The sequence below is a fragment of the Schistocerca serialis genome, chromosome 1 (assembly GCF_023864345.2).
Source record: "Schistocerca serialis cubense isolate TAMUIC-IGC-003099 chromosome 1, iqSchSeri2.2, whole genome shotgun sequence".
In the NCBI taxonomy this organism is placed as follows: Eukaryota; Metazoa; Arthropoda; class Insecta; order Orthoptera; family Acrididae; genus Schistocerca; species Schistocerca serialis.
Window position 1 is genome coordinate 976,027,572 of NC_064638.1, and position 16,845 is coordinate 976,044,416.

General features: G+C 40.9%; 1 protein-coding gene across 1 annotated transcript in view; it reads left to right on the forward strand.

Annotated features, from left to right (window-relative positions):
• Nucleotides 1-16,845, forward strand: part of LOC126453417 (neural cell adhesion molecule 2-like) — a 581,048-nt gene that overhangs the window by 309,379 nt on the left and 254,824 nt on the right. Inside the window, exon 3 of the mRNA XM_050091127.1 lies at nucleotides 12,926-13,082. Coding sequence (XP_049947084.1) covers nucleotides 12,926-13,082 — 157 coding nt within the window. The remainder of the gene's footprint in view (nucleotides 1-12,925; nucleotides 13,083-16,845) is intronic.

The following is a 16,845-nucleotide window of genomic DNA, read 5'->3' on the forward strand; positions in this document are numbered from 1 at the left end:
CTGATTGTGGACGTTTGGATCTGACCAGAAATCCATTAACCCGTGACAACACTGTAAATTAACTCAATGTTTACTTACAAAATTTAAGAGCGAGACAAGTGTCGTACCGTTTGGTTACGGAAAGAAGGCACAGAAGGAGGCATGCGAAAATAATTTGCACGGCGCCAACAGGGCGAGATGGTTAGGAAATGGTTAGGAAAATTTCATATGCAGTGCTTGTCATCCATGGGTGCCGGGGCGCCTCTTACCGGCGAACGACATAGATAGTTATATTTTACACACAAAAGTAAAAATGGTTCGCTAAAAGCGCATTGTTCCTATCAAAAATTGTGAAATTAAGGTAAGGTTTTTGTAATGCAGTTCTAGTCCAAGGAGTTGAAGAAAATGGTTTTTGTGGCACTTATTAATTATGAATGACCGTGAATCATTATGTTGCAAGAAACTTGCAGTCCATCGTTGCAGTCTGGGACTGCCAGGTTTTTACAACATCTCAAAGAAGTTACTGTGTTGGTCACACCAAACTTTACCGTGGATGAAGTGTTATATTTATAAATACAGTTACATTCATTTTTAAATGAACTAATGACTCCCATCACTGCGTATTGTTCTGAATGTAGCACTGTGACAATTATATTACGGCTCTTTTTTTACAGATCGCAGCATTCTGCCATCCGAATAATTACTTTTTTCGCTCCACTGCGAATTACATTTTCGTTAGAATTCCTTCCACTTCTCAGTGGTGTAAGGGATGGCCTCGCTGGACCAGCAATGGCCGTCCAGCACAAATCCTGTATCATTTCTGAGACACTCTCTCCCAAATTTCATGATAAAACAAAACGTGCTGCCTTTCTTTGAACTTTTTTCGATGTACTCCGTCAGTCCTATCTGGTAAGGACCCCACACCGCGCAGCAGTATTCTAAAAGAGGACGGACAAGGGTAGTGTAGGCAGTCTACTTAGTACATCCGTTACATTTTCAAAGTGTCCTGCCAATAAAACGTAATCTTGGTTAGCCTTCCCCACAACATTTTCTGTGTTCCTTCCATTTTACGTTGTTCGTAATTGTAGGTATTTAGTTGAATTGACGGCTTTTAGATTAGACGGATTTATCGTGTAACCGACGCTCAACGAGTTCCCTTTAGCGTTCATGTGGATGACCTCACACTTTTCGTTATTTAGGGTCAACTGCCACTTTTTCAACATTCAGTTTTTTTTTCTAAATCGTTTTGCAGTTTGCTTTGATCTTCTGATGGCTTCATTAATCGGTAAACGACAGTGTCGTCTGCAGACAACCCAAGACAGCTGCTCAGATTGTCTCCCAAATCGTTTATATAGATACGGATCAGCAAAGGGCCTGTAACACTACCTTGGGGAACGCAGAAATCACTTTTGTTTTACTCGATGACTTTCCGTCAATAACTACGAACTGCGACCTCTCTGATAGCAAATCACAAATCCAATCACATAACTGAGACGATATTCCATAAGCACACAATTTCACAACGAGCCGCTTGTGTGGTACAGTGTGAAAAGCCTTCCGGAAATCCAGAAATACGGAACCTATTTAAAATCCCTTGTCAATAACACTCAACACTTCATGTGAATAAAGAGCTAGTTGTGTTTCACAGGAACGATGTTTTCTAAACCTACGTTGACTGTGTGTCAATAGACCGTTTTCTTCGAGGTAATTCGTAATGCCTGAACATATGTTCCAAAATCCTGCTGCATATCGACGTTAACGATAAGGGCATGTGATTTAGTGGATTACTCCTACTACCTTTCTCGAATACTGGTGTGACCTGTGCAACTTTCCAATCTATGGGTACGAATCTTTCGTCGAGCGAACGGTTGTAAATGATTGTTGAGTATGGAGCTAATGAATCAGCATAGTCCGAAAGGAACCTAATTGGTATACAGTCTGGATCAGAAGACTAGCTTTTATTACGTGATTTAAGTTGCTTCATTACTCCGAGGATATTTACTTCTACGTTACTCATGTTGGCAGCTGTTCTCGATTCGAACTCTGGAATATTTACTTCGACTTCTTTTGTGAAGGCATTTCAGAAGGCTGTGTTTAGTAACTGTGCTTTGGCAGCACTGTCTTCGATAGTATCTCTATTGCTATCGCGCAGAGAAGACATTGATTGTTTTTTGCCGCTAACATTCTTCACATGCGACCAGAATCTCTTTGGATTTTCTGCCAGGTTTCGAGACAATTTTAGTTGTGGAAACTGTTATAGCACCTCGCATTCACATCCGCGCTAAATTTCGAGCTTCTGTAAAAGACCTCTAATCTTGAGGATTTTGCGTCCGTTTAAATTTGGCATGCTTGTTTCGTTGTTTCTCCAACGGTGTTCTAACCCGTTTTGTGTACCAAGGAGTATCAGCTCCGTCGTTTGTTAATTTATTTGGTATACTTCTCTCAATTTCTGCCGATACTATTTCTTTGAATTTAAGCCACATCTGGTCTACACTTATACTACTAAAATTGAATGTATGGAGATTGTCTCTCAGGAAGGCGTCAAGTGTATTTTTCTCTGCTTTTTTGAATAGGTATATTTTTCGAGGATTTGGGGATTACAATACTCAATATCGCTACGACAGACCCTGTGTTTACTAATCCCTGAATCGGTTTTGATGCTCGTTATTAATGAACTAACTGCTCGAAATAATTTTCAGAGACTGCGTTTAGCACAATTTCGGATGACATTTTATGCGTACCTCCGGAATGGAACTTGTATTTCCGCCAACATATCGAGGGTAAATTAAAGTCATCACCAACTATTATCCCGTGTGTCTGGTACGTGTTTGAAATCAAACTCAAGTTTTTTTTGAACTTTTCAACAACTGTATCATCTGAATTCGGAGGTCGGTAAGTTATTATTATATTATTCCGGTTGGCAACAATGACCTCTGCCCATACTTACCCACAGGAAGTCTCTACTTCAATTTCGTGACAAGTTAAACTACTTCTAACAGCAACAAACACGCCACCGCCAACCATGTTTAGCCTATCCTTTCGGCACACCATTGCCCAGTTCCCAAATAGCCGCTACTGTTAGAGAGCTAAGATTAGCAGCAAATGGAGGAGAGAAACGTTGCGAACACTGTCGACACTACAAGGAGAATAAGTCACCGTATTTCCTTAACCAAACTGAACCATTCGATAAAAGTTAAAAACTCGTTCCGTACTATACCTTTCGTGAAATGGATAAAATTGAATAGCTATATATTCTTTCATGTTTGGCCATATATTTTTCTAACATATCACAGGGCGCACCCGTAAATGTTTTAGGGCGCACCACAACTAATAACTACATAAAAATACATAGAATGAGTAAAGGCATAGAAAAACAGTTTTCTGATATCTTCGAATCCAAAGTGTCTCTTCATGTGTACAATATATGTTACATACAATACTTTGTTTATGTCATTGCGCAGGTCTACCATTAATGACGACTTTTGATGCAGCATTGCCCAGAATTTTCGGTATTGCATACGTGAACTGGGTGACAAAGGCCCTATTTCCCGATATTTATGACTAACCCTATCGAAAGCATTTTGAATCCATTATTAAAATCGCTGCTTTCTATGTATGTTGTTTTTGCATAGGAAATACAATCTTTATGTGTCATGGGTTGATGCCGCTTTCCCTGTGTACATTTGTATACTGGATGATGATTTCGGTTTTCAGTTCTGAATTCATTCTCATCGATTGTTTTCTGGCCGTTAAGTCTCTTGTAAAACAGTTTCTGCCTGTCTTACGTTCCCTGTCTAAGTGGTATATTGAAATAGGTTCTTTCACATTGTCTTCTTACAGTTTTCTTTCGGATATCACATGAAAGTTTTGCTGACGAGATCTTGCGAACAACTCTGGCAAAACTATGAGGATGGTAGGAACCACTGGGCTTTCTCGGCACTATAGTTGATTAATAAATGTCTAACAACAGGCTTAGCTTGTGTGAACCACTAATCCAACGTGCTTTTGTCGTGGAACTCCTTTTTACGTAGCTGTTGTCACGCGACTAATAGATCTTGTATCAACATGTGATCTTCATAATGTCTAATGTTTAGCTTCCAAATGCTTTTCTTGTCTCTAACGCGAATTCAACCAGGCAGGTGTAGTTATAGTGATCGGAGAAATTACCGGTTTTGTTTAATTTCTGTTTGAGCTAGGATTGATTATGGCAAATTTCTGCTATCAAGTCTGGTATGTCCATTAGCGTAAAAATAAGTAGGCTCGATTCTGTCGGGTTTCAAAATCCGCCAAGTGACTTCAAGATGGTAAATATCAACCAGTGATTTAAGTTCATTACACTTGTTTGGATGCGATTTCTGATCATCTTCGCTAACTAAGCAGTTAAAATCGCCACCGACGACGTATTTATTATTATTTCTATTAAGTAACTGCCAAAGAGCTTGAAAAAGTAAAAAGGCTTGTATTAGCTTCGTTTTCACTACCGGATAGAGAATAAACGTTGACATGGGTTACATCATGAATGGATCAATGATTCCACGTCCACAGGGCCAAAAATATGCACTGTTTATTTCAATGTTGCGTTATGTTATAGTAGTGATGCCAGTTTTAGTCTTTTAGTAGTAATTACAGTGAACTCAACTATTTGATTAATTACATTACTTTTAATATCTTGTACAAAAGCTATATCGCTAACAAGTTGTTAAGGGAACTATCTTAGTAACAATGGATATCTTGTCTTAAAAGTGAGAATATTCCAGAAGCTGTGTCTGTCAGCCATTTATTGTTTGTGGCAATGCGGACACATCATCGTCCATGTCGTCTCCACAATTCATTGGTTTCACACTTCTGTCATCACTGGAACTGAATGACTGAATCATGTCGAGATTAAGTGCTTGTACATGTTTCTTAGCATATCGGCCTTCTCCCTTTTGTCCGATGGGGATCTCCATTCTTTCATTTGCCTGATAGAATTTGATTTGATTCCTTAGAAGGCTGTTCGTGGGTGACATCTTTAACAAGCTTCTGTAACAGGCTGGTCAGGGGTCTCATTTCGGAGAGCATACAGTTTGTGACTAAGCGTTTTGCCTTTTTCTAAGCGGCTTGTCCGTTGTATTTTCGATTGACGTACTCGTTTGGGACATGTCAGTTTCGGAGATAACGCTACCTTGCATCTGTGTTTCCGATTCATAAAAGTCTTACTTTGCCCAGTTTTCTCTTTTTTCTACTTTAGAATATGTTTGTGATTCATTGGACGAAATTCCTTGGCCTTGGAGTGAGCTTCTGTAACGCTTGCAACAACAGATGGCTCTTTACTGAGGGTCGTGTGGTTTGTTCACTTTCTGTTTATTGTTCTATATTACCGTTTCCATTTCGTGTGCAGGTTTAAATGCTCGTGCACCACAGCCACTGTCGTGGTAACTGGCGGCTGTGTATTGCGCTTCACTATCAAGTTCGCTACTTCCGCTTAACTACTGGGAATGTCACTTGTGACCACTAAATTATCGTACCCTCCTGTGGAGAGCTGCTGCGGTACCCTTTTAGTAAAATTAGTACGCACGTGGTCAGCAGAGTGATAAATGGAACATTATTGCTGTTGCCCACTGTGCGTTATAAACTCTCGATTTGCCGCAATTAACGGATGATACGGATTGTGCCTTTTAATTCCACTCGACCGTTTAGAACACCACTGTTATTTGATATCAGAAAGTGCCAGAGCATTTATCATTTTCTAAGCGCTCCCGTTCTTTTTAAGATACCACCACATTAACTCGTTTGAGCATTCAAAAGATACAATGTAAACTTTAATATTCCGGATTCCTTAAACTGCATGCACCACATCAAGATTACTAATAAATCGGTAAAGGTGCATGGGTTTCCTGATATTTCCACCTGCAATGACAGCTTTTTTACGATTTTCAGCATCTTTCAGTTTCACGAATACAGAATTCTGAATGATACGCAGTTGAAGACATAGTGTATGATATTCTACAACTCCGAGTTCCTCCAAGATTCACTCATGAATTTCAGAAAGAATTCCTTTAAAACCACAGCACGGTATTTACTTTGATGATCGATATCATACTATTCAAAGTTTTTCTTAAAATGTTTTAAAGACAACGAGTGTGCGAACGGCCGTCCGCGAGCACCAGCGCAGCCGTCGGTAACACTGTCCAACTAGCGTGCAGGCGCGCTGCGCAGTGACGTATTGACACCGCAGCCACACAGTTAAGTGTTGAACTGTTACTACATGATATTCGTATTTTTCCAGAAATATACAAAACTGAAAAATTGTTGACAAATTGTTGACGTTGCTATCCAGAGATTACCAGCATACAGAGCCGGCCGCTGTGGTGGAGATGCATTCTGATAACTATGTACCTTTTTACATAACGGCCGGCCGCGGTGGTCTCGCGGTTCTAGGCGCTTCAGTCTGAAACCGTGCGACCGCTGCGGCAGCAGGTTCGAATCCTGCCTCGGACATGGATGTGTGTGATGTCCTTAGGTTAGTTAGGTTTAAGTAGTTGTAAGTTCTAGGGGCTGATGACCTCAGATGTTAAGTCCCATAGTGCTCAGACTCATTTTTGAACCAGCATACAGTCGGACATGAACATTCTTCCTGCAACTGTACCCATCTGCTGAGTAACTTCTCAGTTGGCCTCACGCGGCTGTGTGCACCCCGTACTAGTCATCCTACCAAGGAAAGATCGACTCGTAGTACGGGGAATCGAACCCGGTTCTCTGCATGATACTCAGCCGTACTAACCATTCAGCTAAGAAAGTGGACTCTGTAGCCCGGGACATTTCTCAATATTTTTTTCTCTTCACACTTTCAGTTTAATCTCTTCTGGATAGTAATTATCATCAGCGGTATGGCTCTTTGTGCCAAAGGACATCATTAAATTGTTCACTTTAACAAGCCACCCCTACGCGTTCCCATTTGGACCCAAAGTTTTCGACCTGTCCAACCACAGAGATTCCGTCAACTGACACCAACTTTTATTACACTCTGTCGAGGCAACTGGCATTCAAACGTAAATAATGAAAAGAGCTGCAGGTAAAATATGGCACAACGCAAAGCCTGTAAACTACACTAACGGTAACACACAGGGTGGTTATAATTATATTTTTTACATATATTCTTACATCTATACTCCGCAAGCCACTATAAGGTGTGTGAGGCGAAGGGCGCTTGGTGTACTGTGTCACTTTCACGTTTTTCTGTTCCAGCAGCGCATGGGCTCGATTCTCCCTCATTTTATCTTAATACACTTTCCGCGAGATATCAGAAGAATAAAGCAGTACATTCGTCCACTCTTCTAGGAATGAACACTCTCGTGACGTGAACAGCAGACCATAACGTGATGCAGACTGCCTATCTTGCAGCGTATGCCACTGGAGCTGCCTGTGCATGTCTGTGACGATTTCGTCCATACCTTATGAACATGTAACGAACTGTGCTGATCTTCTTTGGATTCTATTTCCTCTAACAGTCCTGTATGGTACGGGTCCCAAACTGATTAGAAGTATTAAAGTATTGATCGAATGAGTGTTTCGTAAGCTACTTTCTTTTTTTGATGAACTACATTTGCTGAAGACTTTTTCAGTGGACCTCAGACTTGTGCCTGCCTGACTCACGATTAATTCTATGTTTTCGTTATACGTCAGATCGTTCTGTACGAATACTCGTAGATATCTTATGGAATTAACTGCTACCAGTGATTGTTCTGCAATTTTGTTATCATACAATAAAGTGTCTTACTCAATGTATTCGCAGTATGCTACATTCGTATGTGTTAATGGTGTGATATTCCTGGCTGTCGCCGCCAGTATTTTATCTTGCTAGAAGCTCGCCTTGATGCAGCTTGATATTCGTGAGGTATCATATGGTACAAAAGTGGAGTGAGGTATAAGCAGCAAATGCTACAGTATGTACCATTCCCGAGGGAGAGTCCGCCAATTGTACTGGACTTGCTTCTGATTGGTCGACACATTCGGGTGTTAGGCGCCAAAACGCCTAACTTCTCTTATTAATTATTTATATACTTTTCATTGTATTGAACCCAGTTTTCAATATGACAATCTCTCACGGTCACCTTGCGAGTCTACAGTTTTTGTTTATTAAATTTCACTAGCTTTGAGAAACAAAAGAGTAATGATATTACAACCGAAGTGCTTCGGACACCTTCGGGTCCCTTTGGCGCGCCTGGGACACGAAGTACTTCGGCTACGCTGGTCACACTGTTTCGGGTGTTCTTCAGAGCCGGGCGTGTATCTCTGTTTCGGACGGACATGTCGTACTCTGTATCGGAAGTTGGCAGAAAAGTTACCGTACTATTAAGAAAGGTATGTCGAGTGTTGTAGAGGACAGCGTAAAGAGTGATATTTTAAAATAAAATAAACAGGATACATTAATGAGAGGTGTCGCCTACAAAAAAAAAAAAAAAAAAAAAAAAAACCAAACAGAGTTCGAGATGAGAGCGTAGCAGCCTCCGTCGAAGAAGATCTCACGACCGACGAGCTGTCTTCTGGTCTTCTGCGCTGGGGACGCAACTTGAGAAGACGACAGATTGGTGGAAAGAATTGTTAGGAGCTCTCATGCAATCTCTACAGATATCTCCTACTTCCAAATCTGACTTCCAACACGATTACGTATAATTTATAATGATCAGCTGCCACATACGCTACTTGAGCCAGTGTAGACGTAAAACAATTTACAGGAATGATGTTCAGACTGTACGCTGTACGATTTGCGTAGTTAACAGTGATAGCGTCATCACTTGCCATTAGACGAAGTATTGGTGTGGCGACGTAGGGTTGAAACACAAGCATCAATGTTCGTTACAGAAGTGTGCATTGCGGATGTCAACATGGGTCTGGCCAACGTATGCAGGGCTTACTCTAAAGCTGTTTTATCAAAACGATAGCATTAGTGCTGCTGTTCTTAGCGAGTATCGACGCATTAAGAGAATACGGAAAGCTCCTCTTTCCGCACCGGAGTGGAAGAACATGATTCGGAAACGGATCCATGGATCGATTATTTCCAACCATGTGGCCTCCCAGATCACAAGACTTTTAATCGGGAAGGTGGGGTTACCTGAAGGGACACTAACATACATTGGACACTGAAGATGAGTGTACTGCGGGAATTCCCGGCGGGGTCAGGGATTTTCTCTGCCTCGTGATGGCTGGGTGTTGTGTGCTGTCCTTAGGTTAGTTAGGTTTAAGTAGTTCTAAGTTCTAGGGGACTGATGACCATAGATGTTAAGTCCCATGGTGCTCAGAGCCATTTGAACCATTTGTACTGCGGGAGGTAGCCAACACCCCGCATGAGATGCCTTGAGCAGCAGTAAAGCAATCCCTGGTGCGATTATAGGCTATCGTGGGTGCAGATGGCCGTCACTTTGAGCAACGTTTATAACCTGTAACGTAAGCGAGGTACGCAACTAACGGATGCGGAAATTAAAATGTGTTTCTTTCAATGAGTTATTCGTTCTTACTCTTCTCATGTCCTTACAAATGTTTCCACAAGGTTTCATTGTCCAACGATCACTCGTCTTTCGTGGGCCCTCTCTCTAGCAACGAACGTTTGGTCAAAACCATCCTCTTTGTTACTACTTGCCAGTCGCATATCTTCCGGTTCGTTCTGCTGTCAGTATCACATTAATGGTATTGTCCAATCTGACAGATGAATGATAGCGTGCAAGATTAATTATAAACGTGCCTGAATTGTTCATGAGCGGATTGTTGGTACGTATCAGTGCACTACTAAATGTTCATTTTAAAGTAGCAGTAGGAGGCAAAAAGAGACTTTCATATAATTGCGAGTGTTCTGAAGAGGCTGCTTACATTACAGTTGTTTGTGGTTATTTAAATATGCACGCAGAATGACTATATAATTCTGTAGTGTCAGTTTATTGTCAATATGGTAAACTGGGTTTCTTTTCAGCAGTTGCATCTGTGATAATTTTACGTTGACACGAGCCACTTTTATGAGAATTATACTTCAAAATTGAGTCCACACAACACTTTGAATGAAAGAAAGAAGAAGAAAAAAAAATTCAAAAGTAATTATAAACGTTAACAGAATTCCCCGTCGGTGGTTGGCAGAACATGATAAAGATATGAAATAAGGAATATAAACATTACTGAATTTCCTGTCGGTGGTTGGCAGAACATCTTAAAACTGTTAAATGAGGAACAATTCCTACGGTTCTTGACAATTATATTTATTTGGCCACGAACCAGCATGTGGCTTCTTGGGCCATCGTCAGCTGACAGTTGAATCTCGCAGTCACAAATAATATGACGTGCGAATTGCATAGAAATTACTTACCCAGAAGATACAAAAATACACAAATGGTGACATGTAGAGTATTTGCAAAGGAAAGTATTACAGTTTTTATGTCACGCATAGATAGTTATGTTAATTTAAAAAAGAAACAAAGTTTTTTTGTGGGGAGACACATTTAACAACTGATGAAAAATAAAGTTGAACTTATAATATTTAACTAGTATTATTAAAATGTATTAAAATAGTAAACTGAGTTCTGTTTTTCATTAGTTGTTAAATGCATCTACACACAAAAATCTTTGTGCTTCCTCTTTTAGTTAAAGTAACTACTTATGATCTGCATAAAAATGCGTTACATTCGTACGTAAACTTTTATAAGTAGCAGGCCATCTTTTCTCTTTTCTACATTCAGTTGCCACGTAACGATGTTGTAAGAAACCGAAAGCTGATTAGTGACCCATAAATTATAATTTTTCAGAACATTTGGAAGTGTTCCCTATTTAGTATTACTGATTATTAAATCACTCTTTGTCAGACACAAAATCGAAGATAACAGTCTTTCGCAGTCGTCCTTCTGAGAGATTTCACCAACTGACAGGGTAGTTAACTTAGGAGCCAACTGTTTATACACCCCCCTTATAACTGGTGCTTCAAGCGTCATTGTACACAGTAGGTGCTGTCCCCACAACAACTCGTAACGTGGGTACGGCACAAGGATGACTTGTCGCTTTTCGTCCGTGGGAAAGAGCATCAATGTTAAGAAGGCAATCCTGATGCACTGAGTAATCAGAAATCTGTGAATGCAATTACATCATTACAAAATATGGAGAGTAACACACCCTATCATCTACATAACACTCACAAGAATCGGTATGTACTACACCACGGCAATGTATTGTGTTGAAATTTATTACAAAGAATTTGGGCACGTTGCAGACAGAAGCGGCTTCTTACGCGCGGGATCAACGCGAACTTCAACCTTCACCTGCTGACTTTAAACAGCGACGTCGCTTTATATCTACAAACACAGTTACAGGGAGGTAAATATTATCCAAGTAAAACACGAGTTGCAAGAACATTAAGTAATCGTCTCTTCCGTGGTCAGAGGAACAACACAATTACAGGATACGGAAATTCTATAAAATGATAGTTCTTACCAATAAGAATTTTTACATTACCGATTACAAGAAATCTAATAATCGCTATAAAGTACATCTTCGCTACGATTTCAGTTACTGATCGAGAGAAGAGTCTTAAAGTACTGACCCTATCATTGATGTCATCATCTTATATACACTGACGGCTTCAAACGAACCTTAAACGAATGTGTGGATCATGGCTAATAACGAAAATAGAACTTAGTTTTTACATCGTAATCAGAAACTCTTCCTGAATTACTGATCTATCCTGTAGGTATAAAGGCAAACATAATTTTTGTACTCACTGGTTTTATGCCAATAACCAATGACAAAAAGCTTCCAAATACAGAGTGGCATAGCACAGCTGGAAAAGCTATGTAATGGAAGACACAAAAATATAAAAATAACATGGTTAAGCACTGTGTTGGCCTTTATCTACAAACACATTATAAAATACCCCAGCACATGTTATTTATACATTTAGCTCAAATCTATAATAAATGCTCATACAAATATGTAATAATTTATGCAACTACTTTTTACAACTTGGCGTGGTTTGTTTAGAATAATTATGTCAGTCATAATTGAGGAGGTCGATGGAGGAAATTGTTAACCCACAACAACGTATTTTACAATAATTCTTGTTTTATAGTTGGCTAAATTCAAAGACAAAACACACATACAATAAGACCGAGAAACTTATGTAGCAGATTGTATTTCCTGTCGGTACGTGTTGATCTTCTTGTTACCAGCATTTAGCGCGTTCGAAAACACAACGGGCAATTTCAGCTGATTAATCCGTAGTAAAATGAAGCCTAACACTCTCTTCCGCCTAGCATTACAGTTCTGTGCTTATATTATTACGTAATTCATTTAGTATTCGTTCAGTATCGAACTGTAATATGTTGTTTAACAATTAGAGTACAACTTCGAGACATACTAAATTTTTAGTACCGGATGACACAATTTACAGGTCTACTTTTACATCCGTGGAAGAGGACTGAAAATATGATCTGATGTTCTACAGTGGGTTTTTCGTTGTAAATACTTATTTGATAGTAAACACTAAGCGTTTTGTAAATGATAAACAGATGTACATCGCGATGCTAATCGTACCCTAGATGCATGCTAGGAAATTACTGGATGAGAAATGATAATGTCCCACTTTGATTGTAACTTCTTTCCTTCAAAACAGAAAAAACAAAAAAAAGGCTATGTGCTTCATACCAGAGGATGCCACTGTGTATGGCCCAAGCACACGTAAATCAACATCTGAATCGATACTAATGATTTTTTGCAGTATAATTTTCCCGGTGGACACTACCGTTTCATTCTAGAGGTGAGAGATAAAGAGTTGAGTGTTCAGGTTCTTTCTGTTAAAAGAAATCGGACACGTTAGCGTGCTTACTCCGCGAGGAACGCAGTTTCATTCTCTGGCAGACCCTCAAGCTTGCCACTGGCAGCTTACTTTCGAGATGTACCTGTATTATATTCAGTCCTTTGTGTCTGGTTCCAGACGAGTGGGGACGGCAACGTGACGACGAGTACCCTGTCACTGTCTCCTGTGGCTGACGACTCTGGACGGCAACTGTGCTGCAGGGCTGCCAACATCCTGCTTCCGCCGCCAGAGGTCAGCGAGCAGCTGCACGACTGCCGGACGCTGCACGTCCGCTGTGAGTGCGGCCGCTTCTCGTCTACACCACATTTTCCAACCCATGCTCAGTCTACCTCCTACGACTCACCTTTAAATTACATTTGTAGTATAATATAAAATGAAGATTAAGGAAACTACAAATACAAACTTTAAATGATGATCGCGAATAAGAAAAACAAAGAAACATTAACAAGCCACCATGAAACTTCGTGACGGTGATCCTTCTCTATATACTATGCGTGACAAGGAAAAGTGAAGCACCAGGAAATTAATGAGGAAACAAAATTAATCCTAATGGGTTGAAACGGTACGTAATTTTTCTGCAGTAATTACGAAATCCAATCAAATTTACGAAATATGGCAGTATGAAGCGACTTATCAGTATGAAGTTGCACCCTCTCTGATCCGGACTCCTGCACTGATTCGGTTGGGGAGGGTACCATCAATCCGTTGTATCCTCTCCTTTGGCAAGGTGGTCCACAACTGTTGTAACTGGTCATTGGTACCCGGATAATGTCACTGGGACGGAGCTGACATTCGACCTGGTCACACATACGCACTACCAGTGACAGATATGACGATGATGCAAGCCACGGGAGTACCTCGGCATACACCACTACTCTAACGAAGGCAGTTACTGACAGGCGTAAAAAGTACCAAGCTTTCAGTTTAATGAGTCATGGTTGCAAGATGTTAACACCAGTTCCTTACAGGAGAATGGAAAAACTGATAGAAGCGGACCTCGGGGAAGATCCGTTTGGATTCCGCAGAAATGTAGGAACGTGGGAGGCAGTATTGATCTTACCACTTCTCTTAGAAGATAGATTAAGGAAAGACAGACCTACGTTTATAGCATTTGTAGCTTCAGCGAAAGCTTTTGACAATGCTGACTGGAATACTTTCTCTGAAATTCTGAAGGTAGGAGAGCGAAAGGCTATTAGCAACTTCTGCAGAAAGCAGACAGCAGTTATAATGGTGGAGGCGCATGGAAAGGAACCTGTAGTTGAGAAAGGACTGGATTGTAGCTTATCCCCGGTATTATTCAGTCTGTACAATGAACAAGCGGTAACCGAAACCAAAGAAGAATTTGAAGTAGCAGTTAAACTTGAGGGAAAAGAAATAAAAGCTTTTAGGTGTGCCAATGACTTTGTAATTCTGTCAGACAGCAAACGACTTGGAAGATCAGTTGAACAGAATGGACATTGTCTTGAAAGAAGGATACAAGGTGAATATCAACAAAAATAAACAAAGATAATGGAATGAAGTCAAATTAAATCAGGTGATGCTAAAGCAATTGGATTAGAAAACGATACACTTAAAATAGTAGATGATTTTGGCTATTGGTACAGCAAAATAACTGATGATGATGGAAGCAGAGAGGATATAAAATGTAGACTGGCAGTGGCAAGAAAAGAATTTGTGAGTAAGAGAAATTTGTTGACATCGAATATAGATTTAAGAATTAGAAAGTCTTTTCTGAAAGAGTTTGTCTGGAGTGTACCCATCGATGCAAGCGAAACGTGGATAATGAACAAAAAGAAATTGCTCTGAACACTATGGGACTTAACATCTATGGTCATCAGTCCCCTGAGAACTTAGAACTACTTAAACCTAACTGACCTAAGGACATCACACAACACCCAGTCATCACGCAGCAGAGAAAATCCCTGACCCCGCCGGGAATCGAACACGGGAACCCAGGCGCGGGAAGCGAGAACGCTACCGCATGACCACGAGCTGCGAACGATGATGAACAGTTCAGACAAAAAAGAACGGGAACTTTCGAAAAGTGGTGCTACAGAAGAATATTGCAGGTTAGATGAGTGGATCACGTAACGATAATGGAGGTACTGAATAAAATTGGGGAGACAAGAAATTTGTGACGTAACTTGAACCAAAGAAGGGACAATTGATAGGACACATTCTGAGACATCAAGGGATCACCAACTTAGTGTGAAGGGAGGTGTGAGGGGGTAAAAATGGTAAAGGGAGACCAAGAGGCGAATACAGTAAGCAGATTCAGAAGGATGTACGCCAGAGTACTTATTCGGGGATGTAGAAGCTCGCTCAGCATGGAAAGTTGCATCAAACCAGTCTTCGGACTGAAGACCACAACAACAAATAACTCTATGCCAAGAAATTGTTCAGGAAAACGACATCAATAACTCATAACGAGACTGGCTGTCTTTCCCTGTTGTTACTGACAACTTCGCTACAGTGTCGGTGACTTATTATTGAAAGCTGACTCCCCATTTTTTCCTAATGACCTTCGGATTACTATTACCAGATGGGAGGTCATTGATCTATCAACGTTACATGTACGAGGGTGAGTTTACAGGAAATGTGAACATAACTTGTCGGGGGTGGTCCTGTGAGTTTCATGAACAAACCAAGAACTACACCAACTGTCCGTCTGATCCAACTTGGCCTGAGACTGGACGAGAAAAATGATCACAGCACATTTTCTGAAGTGATGGTTGTGGATAATATGGGGTGGTAATGTCGTGAGATATAACGCTATTGAAGCAGAATTGGCTCAAATGGCTCTGAGCACTATGGGACTTAACATCTGAGGTTATCAGTCCCCTAGAACTTAGAACTACTTAAACCTAACTAACCTAAGGATATCACACACATCCATGCCCCAGGCAGGATTCGAACCTGCGACCGTAGCAGTCGCGTGGTTCCAGACTGAAGCACCTGGAACCTCTCGGCCACCGCGGCTGACGAAGCACAATTCCCTCAATCCTCGAGGCATGAAGGCTGGTGCGCTATCGCTCACCAACACCTCAGGTGCTCCAAGCACCGTAAATATTCGTGCTAAATGCGTAATTGTAACTGCAGAGGTGGTGGCCTTAATTCAGAGTAGCCAGAGAAGATACCTAAAGGCGTCCGCCATCAACAACATTTACCGATTTCCGCGCTTGGTACGGGGTTGGGGACCCAGATAATCGATAACAATTTGTTTCATGGGGTGCTAAGCCCTAGAGGAATTCAACTCACCCGCCTGGGTGTCGGGAATCAGCTTAGCTATCTTACATTTTAACACTGCCTGGCTAACTTCCCTACATAGCCATTGAAAGTCGGTCAGGTTAAACGTTCCTTAATTTCTTGATTGTCTTATACACAAAGCTCTAGATTTTGCCCACATAACGCATTGTGGAAGTACTTGAAACAGGGTGACAGAGTTCTCTCGGAAGATATAACTTATGTCTCACATCACAGCGAGAGCGGTAGCAAAGCATGCCGTCACTGAGAGAATAACTTGGGACCTCCGTACCTTCATTACTTTTTTGTTGTTTAAAGTTCCTTAACCGGGCATCTGCATCTTGTCTCTCCGCCCACCCGTTCCGTCAGAATTCTGAACAGCTCTGAAATCTCCCCTATAACTGTAGGAAAACACCCCTGCTCTTCAGTGTCTTGTGGCGACTCGGCGACTATGAGCTCTTAGTGAATTATACGACTGAGGGTCTCAGTTCCTTGGTTGTCTACGTTTTGATGTTCCTCACTTTAAACCAGTAAGCCAAAACCTCACTGGCCATCTAGCTATCCATCTGATCTTATGAGGGCCAGCCAACACTCAAGTCAAGCCTGGTTATCAGTTTCCAGTCTAAATGGTCTATGCTCTAGGTAAAATGAGTTTCCTCTTAGTGGCGGACATGGACCTTGACGCATAGGCCATCAGTTTCCTTACTCCCATATACTCTTGGAGTAACATAGCTACTATTCCAGAATTAGACGCGTCGCTCCATAAGATAAACATTTGATAGAAATTCGTCACA